The 24,173-nt window shown below is 37.4% G+C and overlaps 2 protein-coding genes across 12 annotated transcripts; both read left to right on the forward strand.

Moving 5' to 3' along the window:
• The first annotated feature begins 560 nt into the window (after positions 1-560).
• On the forward strand, positions 561-7,921 carry NF-YC9 (nuclear factor Y, subunit C9). Of its 8 annotated transcripts, none has more exons than XM_088904128.1 (5): positions 561-809; positions 894-967; positions 3,604-3,667; positions 4,867-5,757; positions 6,501-6,848. In XM_088904128.1, the coding sequence occupies exon 4, from the start codon at positions 4,903-4,905 to the stop codon at positions 5,716-5,718; it is 816 nt and encodes a 271-aa protein (XP_088760254.1). In that variant the 5' UTR covers positions 561-809; positions 894-967; positions 3,604-3,667; positions 4,867-4,902; the 3' UTR covers positions 5,719-5,757; positions 6,501-6,848. The 8 variants fall into 8 exon arrangements, with proteins under 8 accessions (XP_088760254.1, XP_088760256.1, XP_088760255.1 ...); XM_088904130.1 differs by having other exon boundaries at positions 561-773; XM_088904129.1 differs by having other exon boundaries at positions 561-763.
• Positions 7,922-15,227: 7,306 nt separating this feature from the next.
• On the forward strand, positions 15,228-17,945 carry LOC104612486 (increased DNA methylation 2-like). Of its 4 annotated transcripts, none has more exons than XM_019200280.2 (3): positions 15,228-15,436; positions 16,044-17,081; positions 17,476-17,945. In XM_019200280.2, exons 2-3 carry the CDS (start codon positions 16,049-16,051, stop codon positions 17,721-17,723), a joined length of 1,281 nt encoding a protein of 426 aa, XP_019055825.1. In that variant the 5' UTR covers positions 15,228-15,436; positions 16,044-16,048; the 3' UTR covers positions 17,724-17,945. The 4 variants fall into 4 exon arrangements, with proteins under 4 accessions (XP_019055825.1, XP_010278230.1, XP_010278216.1 ...); XM_010279928.3 differs by having other exon boundaries at positions 16,047-17,081; XM_010279914.3 differs by having other exon boundaries at positions 15,234-15,440.
• Positions 17,946-24,173: the final 6,228 nt, after the last annotated feature.

Here is a 24,173-nt window from a genome sequence, read left to right on the forward strand (position 1 = left end):
TGAGTTCAGGCCTCACCGTATAGTCATGTGCAAGAGTAGAATCTGGAATCTTTGACCTGGAATTTCTTTTTTAACACACCAAACAAAAACAAATCTATAAATCTGTCCTTATTTTTCCACATGGCCTGTGGGCCCGGCGTTTATATTATAATAAACCATGACATGATAATGATACTAGAAATTGCCACGTGGAAAATTTCGTGTGGTCTAAAATCTCTTTCTAGCAAACGACCCACGTAAAGGTGGACCGGGCTGGGAACAGCAAAGCAAACATCCAAATTTTAAAACCAGGTCCCGTTAGAAGGAAATTGCATCTGCACCCCACAAACACCCCCTACATACATATCTCAGCGTGCATTGAGAACATCTCTCGAAGTTTTCAATGGAAAATGTTCTTAATACACGATTGGGATATGCTGTGGGGCGTTCGTAGGGCGCCCTGTGTGGAGCGCAGATGCGAATTCCGTTAGAAGGAGTCAGTGGTCGGATCCTGGGTCCGGCCTGTCGGAAACGGGGTAGAAACCGTAGAATTGTAGAAATAGAACGGCATGGCGGCACTCGAATTCAGGGGTAAAGTTGTCAGAAAATTGGAGAGAGGGATTGTCTCTCGTCTCGACGAACCAAAGAACAATAGAAGCAGGAAACAGTTTTCTATTCCATTTCTCTCTATCACTTCACTTCTTCTATTGATTCCAAACCCTAAAAAAGATCCTCTCTCTCCCTCTCACTCTTTCCCTCTCTCTCTCTCTCTCTCTGTGAAAAGGTGCGACGTGGTATTCTCTCGCTTTCTTCCTAGTTTCGTGGAAAAGGCAAATCTTTTTCTTCGTTTTCGACCTTTCTAAACCTAGTTTTCTTTTTCGGATGATTTTGACCAGTGAATTCGCAATTTTCAGGGGTTTCAGTCTGGTAGGAAGGGCCCAAATCAGAGAAAGAGAGCTCCATATTCGAACTGTGTCTGTGTGGAAAGGTGAACTTCTGCTATTTTGAGCACAGCCGGATTTTATTGTTTCCTTGACAATTCGTTTATAGATCTGTTTCTTCTTCTTTATATTTCTTCAGTTTGATTTATTTGGTATTATTGGTGATATGGATTTTCTAGAATGATGTTTGGGATTTCTGAGCTTTATATATTTGGTTCTAGAAATCGTTGCTTTGTTTTTACGTTATCTTTTATTATGATTCAAGATTGGATGATGTTGTCTTGTAGTCAGAGGATCCTAGATTCTTGTTTATTTTCTTTTTTTGTTAAATGCTATTTTTTTATAGCTTCTTATGTTCTATTTCACTCCATCCTGGTTTTATTTAATGATAACTAGTTGCTCCCACATCAGTGATACTGTAGCTATTGGATGTGGTTTGGATGTCATGAAAGAATTGAGGGACACTTTAACAAGGTCAATGAATGGTAGAGAAATGGCAAGAAGTCACATTAGGTGGCTTACTTGGGATGGCCAATCGGTCTTGTTAATGTTAGTTGATGTATTACATACTTCTTGTTTATTTTCTTTTTTTGTTAAATGCTATTTTTTTATAGCTTCTTATGTTCTATTTCACTCCATCCTGGTTTTATTTAATGATAACTAGTTGCTCCCACATCAATGATACTGTAGCTATTGGATGTGGTTTGGATGTCATGAAAGAATTGAGGGACACTTTAACAAGGTCAATGAATAGTAGAGAAATGGCAAGAAGTCACATTAGGTGGCTTACTTGGGATGGCCAATCGGTCTTGTTAATGTTAGTTGATGTATTACATACTCAGCTGCTCTTACTGCAGTTGAAGATTACTATTTTTTTTGCTTGTTTATGGTTAAAAACACATTTTTACCATTATGGGTAATGTGGTTATGGTCCTTCCCGTGGAAACATGTTAACATGCTCGGCTATTCAAAGTAAATATTGGGGTTGGTTACTATACATAAGTTCCAAGGTCAGGTAATTTCGCATTATATAAATACTTTAGGCATTTCTTATGTATATAAAGAAGGTAACCTTTTTGTAACTTTATTTATTACAGCATACAATAGTAATACAAAATTCAGAATGTTATAGAAGAATAAAATGAACCGTTTTCTGAGAAATAAAAACTGTAGCAACCTGTCAATGAAGTAATGTCTGGATGTAATAAGGATGATCGTTGATCCTTTAACATGTAGATATTTATCATAAAATGGTTATTAAGTTTTCAAGTGTTTCATCCATGGACGTTGGAAGGATGGGGGGGTACTTTGTTTAGAGACCACTTGGGTAATATTTTATTAAGATTTTGTGTTCCAGTATAGAGAGGTAATTCAATTAAGGCCAAACTACTAGAATTTTTGCAAGATTTATAAGTGGTTTATTTGTAGAAGGTGAATGCAAATTGGTGGTTAGGTGGCCGTTATCACCGTTTTCATGGTCTTTGAACCCTTAGATTTATTACTAGAGAAGCTAAAGATTTGTCTTCAGCTTTGGACAGGTCATTCAGTTGGAACCCGAGGTTGGCAAATAGCCTTGCTGATGATTTGATTAGGAAGGGGGTCTCAAGATCTGAATTAAATTGGAACCTGAGAATGTGCATTGGAGTCTGAGAGCAGCCACTCCACACAAAAATAAATAAATTAATTAATAAAAATTCCAAAGCTTGCATCCATATTCACTCTACCCATCTGGCCCTCTCAAAATCCCAGATTTGCAGGACCATCGTTAGGTAATGGCCATTATTTGGTCCAAAGCTAAGGGCTAATTTGCAAACAGTATTATAATGCTTTATGGCAGTGTGGCCAGCCTTGCTACATTGTACTAGTCCCTACTTTTCTGTTTCTTGGGAAGCAGGAATTCTATCCTTCTTTATTTCAATATAATTTTTTGCTTGTTCTTGATGATAAAAAAGAGGGTACTTGATCATCCTTTAAATGTTTTAAGTGATGAAAATTTGAAAACATGCAAAAGAAATATTTGAAAAGAATTCTTCCTTGCAATGTTTTATTTGGACACTAGAGATTTTTTAGAAAAAGAATACTCAAAGAGAATCCATATTTTTGCTTTTGTAAAGAGGCGAGCTTATGGAAATTTAGCAATGAAAAGAAGAAATTCAGATGGATTACAAAGTATATGGAAGTAAAGATAGATTGAGTCAAGAGGAGTGCAAACTCCATGGCAGATGCTCTAGCTAAACAAGGGACGGGTAGAAACTTGTTATTTTGGGCACAGTTGTAATATAGTCTTTAATCTGTGGGGAGAGATAAGAGAGTTTATCTCTCTTTCTGTTTACTTATTTGTACTTTTCTTCAATCCTTAATCTTAATGAAAGTTGGTTATTGTCTCATATTGATAAAAAAAATCTTGGTTCTGTTTCTGTATTTCATCTTTTTATCAATGAGATCACTGATTCATTATCTGTAGTGATGTGAAAAACGATACTTCAAATGCATTAAATTCTCCTTTGTGGCATTTTTTTGAGTATCTTCTTCATAAATCTGCATGATTTATGGTAAAAAGGCTTTGTAGGATTTTGAAAAGGATGGTCACTGAATGACATGCTTATATGAGTTGGTGAATGGTGATTAGGGCTATCAACAAGCTGGGCTAACTCATGGTATTTCTTTGCTTGGTTTACCATAGGCAATAAAGCTCAGTTTGGAGCTCAAGGGCCAATTCTGATTATCAAGCCAGAGATGGACTATTGGTTCATTTACTATACTTAAACAGAACCAGTATTTTTGCTAGCATTTTTTTTTTTAATTTCTTTGGATGTGTTGGCTTCTTCCCTTAAATGGCTGTCAAGGTATTTCTTGTTGCTCTAGGATATTTTCATTATAAAGAGGTCGATCTTGGTGCTGCTCCTTTAAAGGTTTAAAATTGTAATGGAGCTTCAGATTTTGAATCTTGTAGTTGCAATTCTCTGAAGTAATAACATTGGGTGGGCTACCAGTTTTAGAAAGGTCCTGTCTAACTTCCCCATTCTAGAATTGTCTCTGTGTATAGCAACTCCTTTTTACCAATTTCCACTGACATTTTAAGATTTCTCATATTTTTCTGTCTGGATCAACTGATCAATTCCAATCATAGAATTTTATTATTACACTAGCTTTAGGCAAACCTGCTTAGCTCCTAAGGAAGTAATTTCTGTTCCTGCATCTATTTTATATTTAAAATATATAAAATAGAGTCCACCCTTCACAAAGGCCTAAATGGAGCTACAAAGGCACAAAGCAGTTGCTATAGGTTGCATGACTGCAAGCCCCTTAAGCTAATCCCATAGCTACGTAATACAAGACCATGGAACCTAAAAAGATAGATGGAACTTGATGGTGCTATAGGTTTGATCTGTGTTATATGGTTTGGTAATTCCATTACTCATTATATGCTTTTTCTTTGGTTGATAACAATATAACTTTTACATATATGGCCTTCTTGTTAAGGAATATGATAATGAAAAAACTTCATTAAAACAATAAAAAGAGTTGGTACAAAGGGCAAGTAAAGAAACAAGAGCTCAACACTCAAGAAGGGCCCTGCCAAATACATGCAAACCAGAATGCCCAAACAATTGCTATGGAATATCAGGATCTAATGGAGTTGATCTCTGTCAATACTTGATCTAGCAAGGCCTTTTTTTATTGATCTAGTTAGGACATTAGCCAAGGTATTTTCCGATCTTCTCAACCAGTTGAGCAAGATGCTAACTCATGCTGCCAATGATCTACCCTCTTGAACGTGATGCCTTGGAATCCAAGGGCCATCCTTCTCAATCACTCATCCATTGGTTTCATACATGTATTTTTAATTTAACCTCATCAAGTGTGTATTTTCTATCAGGAGGTGGCCAGCCATGACCTGTTTATGATTTATTTATTTGTTTGTTCTTTCTTAATGTGATATCAGATCTCAGAAGACAGAGATTATCTTGCACAAACTAGAATGGATCAGCAAACCCATGGACAGCCCCCAGTCATGGGGATGGTCAGTAATGCTGCTCAAGTGCCATATGGTGCAAATCCATATCAAGCTAACCAGATGATTGGAGCCAACCCCCCTGGATCAGTTGTCACATCAGCTGGATCCATTCAATCTCCTGGCCAACCATCCGGTTTTACTGCCTCTCCAGCTCAGCTTGCACAACACCAACTTACTTATCAGCATGTCCACCAGCAGCAGCAACAGCAACTGCATCAACAACTCCAGGCTTTCTGGTCAAATCAGTACCAAGAAATTGAGCAGACCACTGACTTCAAGAACCATAGCCTTCCGTTGGCAAGAATCAAGAAGATAATGAAGGCTGATGAGGATGTAAGGATGATATCAGCCGAGGCTCCTGTTATATTTGCCAGGGCCTGTGAGATGTTCATCTTGGAGTTAACACTGCGTTCATGGAATCACACAGAGGAGAACAAGCGGAGGACACTCCAGAAGAATGACATTGCTGCAGCAATCACAAGGACTGACATCTTTGACTTTCTAGTAGACATTGTGCCCAGAGAGGATTTGAAAGATGAGGTACTTGCCTCAATGCCCAGGGGAGGAACCATGCCTGTTGGAGGTCCATCTGACCCTCTTCCTTACTATTATATGCCTCAACATTCGCCACAAGTTGGAACTCCAGGGATGATCATGGGTAAGCCAGTGGTTGACCAGGCTCTATATGGGCAACAGCCTCATCCTTACATGGCTCAGCAGATGTGGCCTCAACCACCACAACAACAGCAGCAGACACAACAAGCACCTTCAGATTCTTGAGCTTGGATAGTGACTGCAGAAGACAGTTTGGAGAAGAATGTAAGTGAAAACTGAAAACTCATCATATCATCTCTAAACAGTTGTTAAATTTGGTATTTAACATACTGTGTTTGTTGTTAGGAAATATGATTTTTTTTTTTTATCAATTTATGAAATAGGGACTTCACCATCTTGTCCTTTTCCTTTGGGCTGGTATTTCTTCTTGCATTATGATTTCTACCAATAATTTACCAAGCAACTACCAAGAATATCATCTATGTGGTTTTTTCATATGTTATCCAGTCAAAGATGTTATTGACTCTAATGGCTTTAAGACTATAACCAGAAGATTCTGTGGTTTCTTTTCAGAGCCATGAATGTTCAGCCTTCTGGGCATATAGATTATTTCTCTATTTCTGAAATTGTAATTGTGCATATTAGGTGATTGGGTTGCTCTAATCTGTTCAGATGTATCCACTTTTTCTTTATTCAAAGGTGACGTTGTTATGAACTGCAGTCGCCCACTTTCCCCTTTTGTGTGGTCAGTGTTAAATTCAAAGGATTTGTAAGTTCACCGTCAAAAAACAAGTTGTATGAAACGGCACCCTTTTTTATTTCTATCAAATGGCTAGAGCATATACCATGATAAGAAACTTTCTCTTGATCATGTGCTAGAGCTCTTTTTCATTAACTATATATATCAGCATAAAACAATCTCCATATCTTTTTCAAAGTTTGTGTGTTAAGATAGTATTTTTCATTCTCCATTTTGTTCTTATTTTATAATTTGATACTGTTCACAGAATTTTAGGGTGTTGAAACTTCTTCCAAATGTCAGTACAATGAAAGGAGTGGCATCCAGTACTGGAGTTATAGTCAAGATAGTTTCTGCAGAGGATTTCTCTTCTGTATGGAGCATTAATACATCAATACTTCTAGGGAGTAATTAGTTTCTATTGATGGGAGTTGTTCCCTTGGGTCTTTTATTTTTGGTCTTTCCCATCATTTCCAGGTTTTTTTTTTTGTTTTTGTTTTTAATTCGAGAGCCTTAAATCAGTTGATGCAGTACAAATAGAAATTATAACTGAAAGAAATGCTTACATCTCTTACCATAATTTCAAAACAAAAAAGGTGAGTGGTTGCTTAACCTATATTATTTTTTGCTTAGGTAGTAGTTAATGTTGCCTTATGGTGTTTCAGTTGCTTTACTGTTATTTTCATTATCGTCTACTTTATTTGGTTAATTTTTAAACATGGGGGCAGAAGAAGACTTGAGCACTTGTATATGGTGAAAAGTAGGAAATATGAAACCATTCTTCACAAACTTGTATCAACCGTCCAAAATCATGTGGCTTGAATAGAAGCAAACAGGGTTTCTACAAATGCTATCTAAATTTACATTTGCATGTTGTAATGCGATGTTGCCGGTACTTTCGATTAGTTAGACATGACTATTGTTGCTTAGCTTACAAGAACTTACACAAGCTAATGTCATAGCTGGGGCCTTATCTTGTCACATAGGAGTTAGGACTGGCGATATTGAGGCTCTGATGTGGTTTTCAATGATAATCTAACCACAAAGAACAACCTCAGTACCTTTGCTTAAATCTTTCTGAGGCATTCGAAGGGCGTCTTGATAACTAGCACAAGACGCCTTGAACTTTGCGTTAGGCTGCGTTTGGAAATAATGCAAATGGAGTGTAAATCCAGTTCATGGTAAATTTGCACTCTGGTTCATTTTCGCCCGTGTTTGGCAACATTACATTTATGCTTTGACAAATGACAGACCAATGCGTATTTACATTGATAATAAGATGTAATACATCAATAAAAAAGAAGTAAATTTGCATTCAAGTGGGTTTTTGATAAAAAAAAAACATATCCTTATTGAAATTCATGTTTGAAATCATTATGGTTAAAAGTTTATTTGGTAAGAAGGTAAATTTGTCAGTGCAAAACTAATTCAATTTTGCAATTTATATGAACTATTTTATACTTTACATATTTGCATGTTTTCAAACACAGCCTTAGTTACTCGTGGGATGTCTTGAAAACTAGCACAAGACAGCTTGTTCAAGGGGCTCTTCGGTGGACCCCAATGATAACTAGACATCGCAGCCGTGAACTGGGAATGTCTTCCCATGAGTGATAACATTGAATACGGGTGTATTTATCATGTCAAAATTTTTATGCATGTTATAAGTTGTATCAAAAGTTTTACACCCCCATGTCCCATGGTCTATTGATTCTTCATTAGTTCGTCACGCTTTACATGGTGTATTTATCATTTAGGACTTTAATAAGGTTAAAGGTGTTTTTTTTATGCTTCACAAGGTATATTTATTATTAAGCACTTTAACAAGGTTAAATGACCATTACATTTAATTTAATCACTCGTTTATTCACGTTTAGAAGGATGCAAAGTAAGGTGGTGTTGTGTATTTCAATAATTTAAATAAACTATTAAAATGCGTTTCTTATGTGCTCGTACCCAATTTATGGTTTTTTGGTAAACAATTTATGGTTATTTAAGCATTGGATTTGATGTTATTGATGAATTTTTGGGGTTTATGTGAATTTCCTTAAATAAACTAATAGAACTTGATTTGTCCTATTGGTTTTTGATATTCTCTTTTTATTTGGCCTATAATTATTAAAGTGCTTTCTCTATATATTTTGAAAAAAAATGCATGGAATCACTAAATAATGTTAATATTTGAGGCTTACATCTTTTTACACCTCATACCTTGAGGCTTGAGGCTTACGCCTCAAACCAAGATTGTGAGGCTTAAGCCTTGAGGCAAAATCTGAGCGCCTCACCTCAAGGCATACGCCTCACGCCTCAAGCCTTTTAAAATATTGAACAAGATAAAATCAGCATCCTCTTTTAAACCTTTCCAGACAGGTTTGCGGGGAGGGGGCATAGAGCTTTGGAATACTTCTTATCACCATTTGGAGTAGGCATTACAGACAACAAATCACTCATGGCCCTCTAAATTTGCTCCACTGCCCCATTGGCCATCCAAGTTTTATTTCTAAAAATCTTATCATTTCTTAACCACCAAATATGATAGGATATAAGTGCCACATTAGAAATTTCTTTTGGTCCTGTTTATCTTTCAGATTGTTTAAGAAAGAGCTTACTGAGTCCATAACCGAGGAACGCACTCTTCTTGAAATATCTCCAAAAGGGAAAGAAAACCAAAGAGCTCGAACAAAAGGACAGGAGAAGAACAAGTGTGAAATGGATTCATCCCTAACATTACAGAAAGCACAAACAGAGGAGCAAACAAGACCCAAATTATTCATGATCTGCGAAGAAATAACATAACCTTGAAACATTCTCTAGAGAAACAGTTTATATCTTCGGAGCAGGGATAGGTGCTGTTGACTTAGGCTTTGGATCCTATTCGAGGTTAAATATTGAATGACTGAACCTAAGGTTCAGTTTGAGAGGAGTATAAATGCAAATATGTACAGTACAAATACATACAAAATATAAGGTTTTGCACTCTACAAATTTATATTTGTACTCTTTCCAAACAGAGCTTAAGTAAATTTACCTTTTGGGTGCAAGGTCCAATAGAGTTGGTCTCCTAGAGCAGATCTAAAAACATGGGTATGATTGTTAACTCATTCTTCCCCAAAAAGCTGACTCAGGGCCCCCTGATCCCAAGACCCATCCTCATTGAGGACATCCTTTGTGGTCAATTTAGTTTGGCTCCGCTAGGGAGGTCCCATATGGGAGCCACAAAACCTTTCTGATTATAGATCCAAAGAGTTCCCCATAAAGGGGCTTCCTGAGTCATCCCCATCTTGTAGCCCAGAAAAGGAAAAACTTCTAAATGCTTTGAAATACCAATATTTTGAACCTTGGTGTTGGATGGGCCACTAACAATAAAAATAGATGGGTTTATATAAGAAGTTCCACATTTCATAGTCATTTGGGACCTTGGCATCAGCATTCAAAGCATTAAAAAAAAGGGTCCATTTGGTTTGTAGGGATAGGGGATTGGAATTGGAACCGGAATGGGCCATTCTAATTCTAATTGTTTGGTTGGGCAGAATCAGAATCCCATTCCCATTCTTGGTGGAATGGTATTCCTCCATTTGAGGGAATGGTCATTTCCTCTCTCTCCCCTGGGAATGAAATCCCATTCTAACTAATTCCAATTCTCATTCTGATTCAAATTTGAACCAAATAAACTTTGGGAATAAATCATTCTGATTCTGATTATGAGGGATTTCAATTTTGATTCCGACTATAAACCAAGCAGACCCAGGGAAAAAAACGGGATCTTAGTGTTCTGAGTCAATGCATGTTAGTTTCAAAATCAAATGTGCCATTAGACACCATGTAGGGCAACTCAAGTTTAGAAGCATATGTGCCATTAGACACTACATAGGGCTAAAATAAGTAGGAAGAAATTCTTGATACATAATCCAATACAAAATGTGATATTGCCATTTCAAGTGGAATCTGTCCAAATAAATATGTATTTTATATATCAAAATTAAGGGTAAATTGTTGGATCCTCCCTTGAAGTTTTTGATCATTATTGAAACCTCCCCTGAAGTTTAGTAATTGCTATCACCTCCCTTGAACTTTATGATACAATTGAAAGTAGCCCCCCTTTGTTAGAATCTTTTAAGAAGAGGTAGAAAATTGTCCAAAATACCCATGCAATTACTATTGAGGTTGGTTTCTACAGAAAAATAATACAAACTTTATAAAGAACAAAAAATAAAAGAGAATTTAAAAGTTGCAGCCTTACCTTTGACAACGATTGATATGAAGATAAATCAATTAAAAAAAAAAGATTTTAACAAAGAGTGTCTACTTGCAACTATGTCATGAAGTTCAGGGGAAGTGATTGAAATTACCAAACTTTAGGGGAGGCTTCAACAGTTTACCCTAAAATTAAATCACTTTTGTGACATTTATGTGGAGTGAAAACAACAACACAATGCCATTGCCAATATAAAGTATATATTGATGCAAGTCCAATTAGCTGCATTAAAAACATTGTTGTTGAGACTGTATAACCAATCACATCTCTCCACATCACCACATGTTACACTTAGGGGTGGCAAAGGGTGGGTTCAGGGAAGGTTTTGTAAATTTTAGCCCTAACCACCTCCTTAGACTTCCCAACATACCCTCTCCAAAAGTCATAGTAGGTTGGATCTTTAGAATCTAGAGTCTTCCCCCACATGAAAATGCAAAGCCCTCCTAGCACCACTCTCCCTAAATTTGAGAGTGGAATAGGTCAAGTTGGGTCTAAAACCTACATCTAATTTCCTCTTACAAATAAGCAATAAACAAGCAAGATAACATAAAAAACATCAAAATTTCCATATACTTGATTAAAATATATAAAAAACGAGATCAAATTTGTGCCCCACAAACTCCCCAATGCACATCTCAACCTGCATTGGGAACATCTCCCAAAGCTGTCAGTGGGAGATGTCCCCAATACACGATTGGGATATGCTGTGGGGCACCCTCTATGGAGCACAAATGTGGATTTGTAGAAAACACATAAACCATCAATTATCCTTCACAGAAAGTTCAAAATATTATTAAATTCAACACTTTTGTGGTAAAAAATTCAACGCATGAATTCATATGCAAGTCATGGAGGGGCAGCTTTAACCTAGTATCGTACCCTACCTATACTAAATTGTCAAATCCCAAAACGCATCCTTGCCCAAAATCACTTTTTAAGTAAAAAAAGAAACCACTACAATGGATAGGTACGAGGTACCTATCAGATAGGATTAGACCTGTTCATGGGCTGGATAGCCCAGCCTAGCCCCCGATCGGGCTTGAACATGATTTTTAGCCCACGGGCTTGACCTCGGGCCTAAAATCTAGCTCGATTATTTTTTTGGGTTGGGCTTGGGATTTGTCAAAAAAGCCCAACCCAACTCGACTAGTTTCTAAACCCTAAATCCCTATTCCTTAACTCGACTAACCTTTCCTAGTTTCCCTCTTTTCATATTTTTGTCTTCTCATTCTCACTCTCATAGTCTCAGGCACCAGCAAACTCAGACACCTTTCTCACTCTCAAAGGCGAACTCAGGCACCGGCGCCACCAACCTTCTCTCTGGCAATGACCACTGACCAGGCTCTCTCTCTCTCTCTCTCCCTCCCTCCCTCCCTCTCTCTCAAACAAAAGAATTGAGAGAGTTTGGCGATATGAAAGCTAGCATCAAAGGATTGGTTGACACTGGAGTGGCCAAGATCGCTCGTGTTTTTTCTAAGTCCGCCGGATGATCTGAAGGAGAAGGTAGTTTCCGATCGGACCTACATTGACGTTGGGGTTCCGGTCATAGATATGAAAGGCGTAGGTGAAAACCCTTTACTGAAGGGAAGGGAGATCCATCATATGGATGGCCGAACCATGCAGGATGGCTGGGCGAAATTTCAAAAATTTCTTTTCTCCCTTCTGGGAATCATATTCCCAGTTTTAGAAAAACTACATTTTAATCATATTCCCAGTTTTAGAAAAACTACATTTTTCAAGGATCATTCATGAAACAAACCGGACTAAATCTGAAACCAAAAGAATGGGAGAGCAATACCTGATACGGAATCCACACGTGTAGCTCCCAACGTAGGTGTTCACGCCCAAAGAGGGTACCAAAACCTGCTTCCACTAAAGATGACGTAGCTTAAGATGAAGCAGGTTCAGCAATGCAGTCCTTCAGCAAGAACTGCAATCCTTCAGCAAGGATCAAGCAAGGGATGGTGAGCACGAATTAAATCTGATTTTTCTTGCAAAAATCAGAATGAAGATCCAATCTTGATCAGTCCAAGAAACTGGAGATCGAATAGGATAGGGTGGCAAGAAACAGAGGGAGAGAACTAAGAGCAAAAAAAGATGAAACTGAAGCAATCCGCCCCCTCTATTTATAAGCCTTAAGGATCAGTTTCTCCTAATCCAAATATTTATTCGGATCTAGACTCCTTAAGTGATAAGGCTTATCCCCTTATCTTATCTATTGATCCAAACTTAGATCCATACCCATATTCACCCCATGTCACATGACTACTTAAACTGTCATATGACACCCTGATTAATCATATTAATCTTGGGCCCTAGGCCCATTAAGTAAGTGGGCTCACCTCCCCTTTTAATTGTTGGCTAATTTGGCTCTCTTTGTATGGCGTGAGACCCTAACATTGATCTCACAAAAGCCATATGGGTTAAGCCTAGACTCTATTACAAGACTTGACCGAATTCACTGTTGTACATAGTGAACCCCTGAGTCCATCAGTATGGGCTCTTAATGGGCCTAACATTTACACTAAATGGTCCCTGAGTCCAGCCACCTTATGAAGGCCCAAGGACTATGGTTCTTAAGTGAGATTAGCCCATCAAGTATAAAAGCCCTAAATGATCTTACACTTAACCTCTCAGCCCATAATGATCAAACACTGCCCGACAAGAAATGACCTCTCCCTCGGCTGCAAGGTACAGTGTTGCACTCTCTGCTCGAATGGATCTCGGGAATTAAAACATTTTGCAAACCATTTCATAAAATATAATATATATTTATAATATAAATATATTTTGCTAAAGAAATCTCAAACACGGTTGCAATCTATTACCGACAGTTTTGGTTTCCATCAGAGAGAGTGTTGTCTCCGATCATTCACTTTGTCCGACAAAGGGGCTGATTCTGTCACTATGATCACCCATTCAGGTGAATTCTCATATTGCCCCAACATACCCAGGTTTTGACCTCCACTAAGGATCTCACTGACTGACATATTAAAGACAGTCCAATCCAATACCTAGTGCAATACCATAATCAAGTCTAGGGGTTAGGTGTAACTTTCCAATTTTGCCCATCAATCTCCAAGGTCCAGGGCACAACTGGAAATTGGTCTGGGTTCAGGGTTTCAAGCAAAACACACACTACATGTGCTTCGGGTCTAACCCTGGCAGTTGAGACAAGCTACTCCAACCGACTTAGCAGCACATTAGTGTCAGCCTTGGTAGGATAAACCTCCCCAGGTCTACCCAACGGCTGAGAACATTCTAAACTAACTCAAGTCTCATATGTGTCCAGTTTAAGGGTAATTACACAGAAACATACCAAATATAATATGAAACAATTATGTATTTTTATTCATTTACAATAAATGTTAAATGTACATCAATCTGATTGGAACTAAGGGCATACACTGTCTAACATTTACTTCGTGAGGAGATTGTTGAAAAAGTGCAACATGCTTCGGAGACGTGGGGCTTCTTTTAGGTAGTGAATCATGGGATCCCTCTCAGTGTTCTGCATGAAATGATTGAAGGGATACACAGATTTCACGAGTAGGATATTGAGGTGAAGAAAGAGTTTTATATACGAGATCCCATGCGAAAGGTAAGATTCAACAGTAATTTCGATATGTATCAGTCAAGAGCAGCTAATTGGATAGACACCTTGCTTTGTGTCATGGCTCCTCATCCTCCAAGCTTGGAAGAATTGCCACTGGTTCGTAGGTATCCAGTATTCTCTCTCTCTCTCTCTCACCGGCAGTAAATTTGCAGTTTATTTCCAAAAACCATTAAATTCTATGTAGAGCTTTTTTGCCTTCTACTAACTATCCCACGTCTCCATTACATCTATAGAACTGATTCTAGGCATTATGCCTCTATAGCTATCACCATGAGCTGAAAATACATTGAACGTTGCTATCACCACGAGCCTGGCCTAACAAGGGATAATCATTTTGTTAGGTCAGGCTTCAAGCTTGGCCCAGGCTTCGGGCTTTTTATGAGGGCCGGGCTCGGGTCTGAAAAAATTCTGTTAATGAAGAGTATAAGCCCGCCCCATGAACAGGTCTAGGTGGGATAGAAATTGCCATCGTTAAACTAACACTTTTTTTTTTTGGTAAATGCATTTGTTTCATTTAGGCTATATTTGGTTTGAAGGAAAAGGTGGGGAAAGGAAGGGAAACATAGGAAAACCTATACAAGATTTGTAAAGGTTTCCCCAATTTTTCCTTCAAACCAAAATGCAACCTTAAGGTCATTTAGTAAGACACCCCCTTACATTGAGAACGGTTTGTATATTCGTTTGGGAATTTATTCTGAAAATGCCCGTAAAAAAAGCCTCATATCACCTTTTTACATACAAAACACTCCCCACTTTATCTTATTCTGAAAAAAAAAAAATAGATAAAAACAAACAACAAAAAAATAAAGAAAAATAACAGAAATAAAAATAAAAGTAAAATAGACAACAACAAAAAATTATTTTTATTGTCTATTTTATTTTATTTTTATTTCTCTTATCTTATTTTTTTCATTTTGATTTATTAATTTTCTATTGTCGTCTATTTTATTTTTATTTTTCGTTTTCTATTATTTCGAATGGACATTTCAGTTATTTCATTTTAGGGGTGTATTAGTAATATCCAAACTGTAGGATCGGTATTTGTAATTACATAAAACTATGGGGTCATCTTAGAAAATGACCTTTTCATTTATTTTCTTTTTATTTCCTGGTCTTCCTCTTTCAATCCTTCCCTTCGCCGTTCCCCCTTCTCTCTCCCCTCTCTCTCGCTACCTCCCCCTCCCCTCCGTCGATCACCGCCGGCCGCCATCACCGGCCCTCCCTCTCTCTCTCATTTGTGCGTGAGCGCGCGTGCCTTCGCTCTGTCCTCTGCTTCCTAGATGAAACACGGCGCTACAAATCCAGCTATCGTGTGCCGCCAAAGAATACAGAAGTAGGTAAGGTGAAATCGTCATATTTGTCTGTAGAAATTGTGTGTTTTGTACACATATTCATGATTTGTATGATTCAGATCAAAGCAAGGCTAAATTTTGAAAGAAGAAACTAAAGGAACAAGTTTTAGATGAAGTTCTGGAAAGATAAGAACTAGGTTTTAAAATTTCTTATAAATATTCCATGCCTTGTGAAGAGTTTTGTGATTGGTTGTGATGAAATGGTTCTTGATGCCTCCTTGTTAGCCATTTGCTCAATATAGAGCCATTAGCATGAGTTCTTGTTCAATTAACACAGCGAGCGAAGCTGCAGTAGAATTATGTTTATAGTTTATAGAGGTTGGCTGTGTATCTATCTATCCCTTGTGGGGATGTGATTCAACTTCTCCAGGCTGATGTGTTCCTTCAGCACCTGTGATGATCATAACCAAGAACTTATGCTAATCATGCTACTTACCTTCTATCTTCAAGAGAATCCCCATGCTAATGCTGTATAATGATGTTTTTTTAGAAGATGAGTGCCTATTTATGGACTGTTCTACCATGACAGAGATACAGCTACAAGAAACTTAGTTTTGTTCGTCTATTAAAATTTTCCTTATCCTGCAGCAGACATGGAAACCTTGGCTGAGGCTGCAGAATCTCTTGCTCCTACATCGTCAGACTTCAGCAACCTACCCAACTGGATAATTCCAAATGATGACCAGCGTTTTCTTTTACTCTTCATCATGGGTACATACTTTGGACCTGATCTTAAGGGAGAGAAGCCAAAAAAATCAGTTCTGCAGAGAATGGCCGAGGGGCTTCCACCTTATACTTCTGATCAGCTAGCTGGATCACAAATGAAACTGTTGGAAGCAGAGAAGATATACTACTATGTGCTTAGGGAGGCAGGCCAATCTGTCATTGTGAAGCCACCCATTTTGCATCTATTCTTCCAAGGGAATCTCTTCAACCCAGCACAGGATGCTATTGCTGATTACCGCCAGTTTCCTGATCTCTTTCCTCCTCATTTGCATCCCCAGTCACAGTTAAGTGATCAATGCCATGTAATTGAGAACATTGTATTCATTAATAATCCAGAAATATCTTACATTAAACCAGAGGATGTAGAAAGATTTAAGAGACTAACTAGGCTTGAGGATTTGCTGCTGGATAGAAATGCTGCAATGTCACACACAGGTGATGGTGTCAGTGGAGTTACAAATTCCAATTCAGAACCACAGAAATCTAATGGCAAGTTGCCCCTCAGAAGATCTTCTAGGAATTCTCATAAAAGACAGTATTCAGATTATGTAGATCCTGAGGAGGCTATGCCACCCATTCATGACGCAATACCTTTCAACAGTGTACCATTCAGTAGTACACCTATGCCATGCAAGAGTGTCCCAATGAGCGTGCCAATGATGCCAACTGAATTAAAAGCTGAGCCTGCAGAGAGAATGGGGTCAGCTATGCTTATTCTTCCTTCTCACCCAACATCTGAAGAGTGGAATAATATTGTAGCTACCACCAAGAATGGGATAGCTTTGACTGGCAGTGTAGCTGAAAGGCAGGCTGGTCCACTTATAGGACTCGTGGACATTGGTGTTTGTGAAGATGCATATTTGTTCCGTATATCCCTTCCAGGTGTAAGAAAGGATGAAAGTAAGTTGGATTTATGAACTCAACCTGATATATTACCAGATTCATGTGCTCTCTTAAAAAAATGCCCCTTTGAGAATAAAAATGACATTTTATCAATCTATTGAATGGATTGGATATATGAGCTCAACCCGATTTATTACCAGATTCATGTGTTATATTTAAAAAAGTATTCCCCTTTGAGAATAAAAAATGACATTTTATCAATCTATTGAATGGAAACTTGCCATCTTTTTCACAAACCATTCTACTTATCTCATCTCATAACATGTGAGAAATTTTTGAAAAAGAAAGGATTTTTTTTTTCTAAAGAGTCCTGGTATGGGTTATTAGCAAGCGTATCTACTCTTTGTCTGACATCATAGCTGCTTGTTAATTAAACTCATTGTGGTTACAGAGGAATTCAGTTGCGAAGTGGAGACTGATGGGCGGGTATTGATAAAGGGAGCCACAACAACAGGTGAAAAGCTGGTATATAAGAACTCTCAGGTGTTTGAGATGCAAACACAGTACCTTTGTCCATCAGGACACTTTTCTGTAGCCTTCCAGCTCCCTGGTCCAGTAGAACCTCGAGAATTCTCTGGTAATTTTGGGGCTGATGGGATTCTCGAAGGTATAGTAATGAAAGAGAGATCACGGAGATAATTTGGTATGTATCTTTTCCTTTTATGTTTCTTGAAGCACAATTTGATTTGTAAACTCTCTCTCTCTCTCTCTCTCTCTTGATGCATCTTGGGGAAATAGAATTAGTTGCAGTAAGTCACAGAATGGTGGGAAGTTACTTGAGATGTTTCACTTGTCTCCATCTTAGTACTCAGATCTGTTCAACCACCACCAGTTTTATGTAGTGGACCAACTGATTCCATATAGGGAGTGCTTTTGAATCTTGATCCATAAATTCATGAATCATGATCCATAAATTCATGAATCATGATCCAGAAATAAGAATTAAGACCCAGAATGCACTTAATGGTTGAGCTGAAATAGTTGACTAAAATATGAAAATTAATTACATTTGATGCCCTTGATGCAATCCAACCAAAGGACTTGGGTTCAAAATAAATAAAATAATCGTTCATAAACAAACATATACACGCTTATTATTGTTGTTATTGTTTAGCCCTTTATAAACTTGATCATGTTGAGTCGACTTTCCTCCAGGTAACCAGTGGATTAATGTAATAATACCAATGTTCTTGATAAATCATTGAAAGAATAAAAGGGGAAATTCTGAGGGTCCTAGTATGCAACATATTAACATTATAGGCCATGCCAGTTTGGAATGATTTTGTTTGTGTGTAGAGAGAGATTGCCTCTTGCTACAGACAATCTATGGAATGGAAGAAAAATTATTCATATTCATACGAGCAACCCTTGATAGTTTGGAAAGGGCTCTATTGATGATGATAGATAGTCTGAATTATTGTATGCCCAATGTGTCCCCTAATTTGGATGACAGGTTGAAACTATGATATCTAGATTCCTCTACAGTCTTGGCATTACCTCTGTGCCTCTGTCAGACATTAGTATGTTTCAGCATGGGCACCTCCACAGTATCGTACTGTATCATAGTATGAAATAAATCATACTGTTCAAAATTTTATAGCACCTTACAGGTTTAATTAAATTTTGACAAAAGGCCTCGAGAAATGATACTTTAATATTTAAGAACGTGTCCAGATCATAAGAAATAGAGTCATATATGCTTGATTCCTGTAATTATGTTGTCTTTGTGTCTATTTTTGGGAATTGAATTGGTATACCATCACCATGTTTTCTGCACCTACACACCTGTATCTTGATGATGCCAATCTCATCATTATTATCTTAGAAAGGAAAAGAAAAAGGAATTAGGGTATCCTCATCTCATTCTTGTAAAAAGACTGGAGGAGAAAAATCTGCAGCCTTTTTAAACTTGTTTTGCATCGTTCACAGGGAAATATATATGTATATCTATTACAGTACATTATTGCCTCAAGGTGTCTCAACCGTTGATAGCAAATTTTGCCATGGACATGGTTGAATGCCAGCTTGCGTGCAAACCTGACTATCTCCCACCACCCATGACTGTGTCAGTTGCTAAAAACATTGATGGCATATTAACAAAGGTTTACAAAGATTCAAAAAAGAAAATTTAAACAAACTGTCATTTGCTCCGAAATAGACAAAATTTATAACAAAGGTTTATAAAGGTTCAAAGGGAAACGCAAAGAATATCGTTAATGCAATTTTAACACAAGCATCAGGAAATGCTTTGAATATGCACATGATTCAAATTTTCAACACATGTGATATGTTCATGTATGTCACAGTTTAAGGGGGTAATAACTGGAAATTGTTTATGCTTTGAACATGGCCATCTCTGGAATTTCTCCTAAATCCCTAATATATGGCCTTTTGGTGAATCTGAAATTGTGATATTTGTGATAGTTTGAACCTTGGATATGCATGAATATGGTGGAAAAATTAAGATATGTATGGATTATGTCAGGGAAACTTAAAAAAAAAAAAAACATCACTAACACTAAATTTGAGCATCAGATGAAGGCTTATTCCCATATGAAACATATACTTTCTTAGTCCATATAAAATGTGAATTAAAAACTATTCCCATAAGAAACATTACTTGGAAACCAATATAATTCTGGTTAGTCTAAATTTTAATAATCGATTAGTTTTTAATTTTTTTTAAGGCTGTGTTTGGAAATGATGCAATTAAGTGTTAATACAAATATGTAGAGTGTAAAACGGTTCATATAAATTGTTAAGTTGGGTTAGTTTTGCACTGACAAATTTATCTTCTTACCAAATAGACTTTTAGCTGTAATGGATGCAAACACAAATTCCAATAAAACATATTCTTTTTTTATCAAAAGCGAACTTGAAGTCTTGAATACAAATTTACTTTTTTATTGATGTACTTTTACATCTTATTATCAATGTAAAAATGCATTGATCTGTCATTTGTCAATGCATAAATGTAATGTTGCCAAACACATGCAAAAGTGAACCAGAGTGCAAATTTACCCTGAACTGGGATTTACACTCTATTTGCATCATTTCCAAATGCAGCTTAATAGACATAGCCTAAGTTCCTATTTGAGAGGGCTTTCATGTAGCATTGAGTTACATAAGCTGAGAAACTCGGAATGTCATGATGCCATGTTTGCCAATAAAACATATTCTTTTTTTATCAAAAGCGAACTTGAAGTCTTGAATACAAATTTACTTTTTTATTGATGTACTTTTACATCTTATTATCAATGTAAAAATGCATTGATCTGTCATTTGTCAATGCATAAATGTAATGTTGCCAAACACATGCAAAAGTGAACCAGAGTGCAAATTTACCCTGAACTGGGATTTACACTCTATTTGCATCATTTCCAAATGCAGCTTAATAGACATAGCCTAAGTTCCTATTTGAGAGGGCTTTCATGTAGCATAAGCTGAGAAACTCGGAATGTCATGATGCCATGTTTGCCAAAAATCTGGAAAACTGAAAATAGGCTTACATGAACCGTAAAATCAACTTTCCCGTGGTAGTTTTTCCAAAGTGGCTTAGTGAACATTGAAGCCCTCCCAAACGGGCTATAAAAGAAAAAAAAAAAGAGAAAACGTTTAAAAGTTAAAATTTAAAGCCCATATAATCTTACTCATAAAAAAAAAAGCTCATACAATCATGACAAGCAGGGGAATACGGTGTAGTGCAGATTGTCTTTCATGTTTCAACCTATGGCTAGGAGACCAAATCTATTAATTATGAGTTAGTAACATGACATTAATAACATCACATTAATTACGAGTTGAGTTAATAGCACACATTAATAAAATGGGCAGCCGTGTTAATGTTATGATGCCAAATTTGAATTTGAATGGATAAGTGATCCTATTTTACCATATGTGTTCAAGCATGTACAAAGTGTTTAGATAGAAGAGAAGGGTATAGCGCTGCCAACTGACATCAGCTGAATTTATAACTTTACCTGCAAAACCCACTTTTATGGCAAAAGCAATAAAAGATAAGTACTTTTGTTTTGAGGTATACATATGATATGCCCAACATAGAATAAGAGACCATGAACATGCAACCCTCATTCATCCTCGGCCACCAATGTCGACGCATGCATTCACACACTTCAACAATCTTGTGTGTGCATGACGTATGACGTAGGATAGAAATCATGGTTGAGCTTGAAATGGTGCAAGTTACATGTTGATAAGAAATGATCTAAATTCCATTAGATCGAAACTTTGAAAACACACCAGAAAGTAAGAGAAAACTCTGAAGAAATTGTATTCAAAATTCACTACATGTAAACAAAGGCTTAGGGTCTATTTTATAGGCCCTAAATTAAAAACTTATTCAAACTAGGAAACCAATTCCTAATAGAAAAAAGAAATAAATAGGAAAGGAGACAACTCCTACACCTTTCCTAACTATAACAAATAAAAACTCTACTAAGACTAGGAAACTCAAAAAAAGAAACAAATAAGAAAGTTATGAGTGTTTCCATAGGACTGTACGTTTTCATCATTTCATTCATTTTTGGGCAATTTCTTCCTATCCAATTGCTACATGTATTTATTTTCAAACTGCTCTACATCATTCCCCTCCACTTGAAAGAAACTCGTCCCTAAGTTAATCTTTGGATAACCTAGACCATTAGATGGAAAGTACTCATACAAATCAACAATATTAAAGGTTCTAGAGATATTCATGTCTTCAAGAAGATCAACAGCATAAACATTGCCGTTGATTTTCCTTAAGATCCGATAGAGACCATACTTCTTCGGCTTTAATTTGTTGCAAGTACCAATAGGAAACCGCTCCTTACATAGGAACACCATTACCTAGTCTCCTACATCAAATACCTTTGTTCTCCGTCGCTTGTCAACCGCTGCCTTGTACATGGCATTGGACTCTTCTAGCTTCTGTTTCACCTCTGCTATAGTAGCTTGGTGATGTTTAGCCATGGCACTAGCTGCAACACTCATGCTGAAAACATTAGGCAGCCTTACCAAATCTAGGACATGCCTGGGCTCCTTCATGTAGATGATGAAGAATGGAAATCTTCCTGTTGAACTATGAACAATGATGTTAAATGCAAATTCTGCTTGAGCCAAAATGTTGTCCCACTATTTAGGTTTGTCACCACAAATGCTCCTAATCAAATTACCTAGAGTTTTGTTTACTACCTCAGTCTGTCCATTCGTCTGAGGATGTGTTGTGCTACTGAAATTAAATTCAATGTTGAACCACTTTCATAATGTCAACTAGAAGTGAGCTAGAAACTTATTGTCTCGATCTTAGGTGATAGACTTAGGCACTCCATGCAAGCGCACAATCTCCTGGAAGAACAATTTTGCCACATGCGCTACATCAGTAGTCTTATGGCAAGGAATGAAATGTACCATCTTTGAAAACTGATCGACTACCACAAACACAGAGTCTACTCCTCTCTAAGTTCTGAGGAGTCCTAACATAAAGTCCATAGATAAATCCTCCCAAGGTTATGATGGCACTGGCAGAGGCATGTAAAGACTTGTGTTTTGAGATTGACCATTTGTGACTTAACAAACAGGGCACTGTCTCACATAATTTCTAACATCCTTCTTTAACTGAGGCCAATAATACCTTTCTTCCATGCTACTAAGTGTCTTGTCTCTGCCAAGATGGACACCCAAACCTCTAGCATGTAATTCAGGAATCACCTTGTCCCGTAAGGATGTTCTAGGGAGACATAGTTTGTTTACCTCGAACAAAAAACCATCATGTACAAGAAAATCACCCACGGACTATTTGGTGGTATGTTTCTCCTATGTTCTGCCAAAGTATTCATCGGTTTCATAAAACTCCTTCAAGCACTCGAACCCAACAACTCCATTACTTATACGGATGAGCAGAGTGGAGTGTTTGCTCAACGCATCAACTACTCGGTTCGAAGCACCAGATTCATGCTTGATAACATAATGAAACCGTTCTAAAAAAGTTGCCCACCTGGCATGGATCTTGTTGAGGTGTCATTGACTTCTAAAATACTTCAATGATTGGTGGTCTAAATAGATCACGAACTCCCGTTGAATTTGATAATGCTCCTAATTCTTAAGAGCTCAAATAATTATGTACAGTTCTTATTCATATGTTGACCACTTTTGTCGTGCATCGTTTAATTTCTCACTAAAGTAGGCTATTGGTTTACCTTCCTGAGATAAAACACCACCGATTCCAACACCATTGGCATCACACTCTAGCTTGAAGACTTTGTCAAAGTCTGGTAAAGATAATACCGGTGTAGAAGATAACCTCTCATTGATTTCAACAAAGCTTCTTTCAGCCTCTTTTGTCCATTTAAACTTCCCTTTCTTCAAACAGTTGGTGATGGGGGCCACAATTCTACTGAAATTTCAGATGAATCTCCTATAAAAGGTAGCTAAACCATGAAAACTGCGTACCTCCGTCACAGTTTTTAGAGATGGCCAATCCCATATAGCTTGGATCTTTTGATCATCCACATATATCCCATCAGCACCAATTATATAAGCAAAGAACATCAATCTTTCAGTCATGAGGTGGCACTTTTTTAGATTGACATAGAGCTTGTTCTCTTATAGTACAGTCAATACTTCTTGTAGATGTTGTATATGCTCTCCCTCAAATTTGCTATGAATCAGAATATCATCAAAATAGACCACAACTAACTTGCCGATAAAGGGTTTGAGTACCTGATTCATCAGTCGCGTGAACGTGCTAGGAGCATTAGACAATCTAAAGGGCATCACCAATCATTTTCCATTCATCACCAGGCTTGATATGGATATGATGATATCTGCTCTTTAGGTTAATTTTGGAGAACATCTTGGATCCTCCCAATTGGTCCAGCATATCGTCCAATCAAGGGGTGGGAAATTTGTATCAAATGGTGATCTTGTTGATGGCACAACTGTCAACACACATCCTCAAACTTCCATCCTTCTTTGGTGTCAATAATGTAGGTACTATACACAGGCTTATGCTCTCTCAAATATGCCCCTTTTGTAGTAGCTCCTCCACTTTCTCCCTTTAGATCTTGCTCTCTTTCGGGCTGGATGTCA

The sequence above is a fragment of the Nelumbo nucifera genome, chromosome 4 (assembly GCF_055504915.1).
Source record: "Nelumbo nucifera cultivar China Antique chromosome 4, China Antique-T2T, whole genome shotgun sequence".
Lineage (NCBI taxonomy): Eukaryota > Viridiplantae > Streptophyta > Magnoliopsida > Proteales > Nelumbonaceae > Nelumbo > Nelumbo nucifera.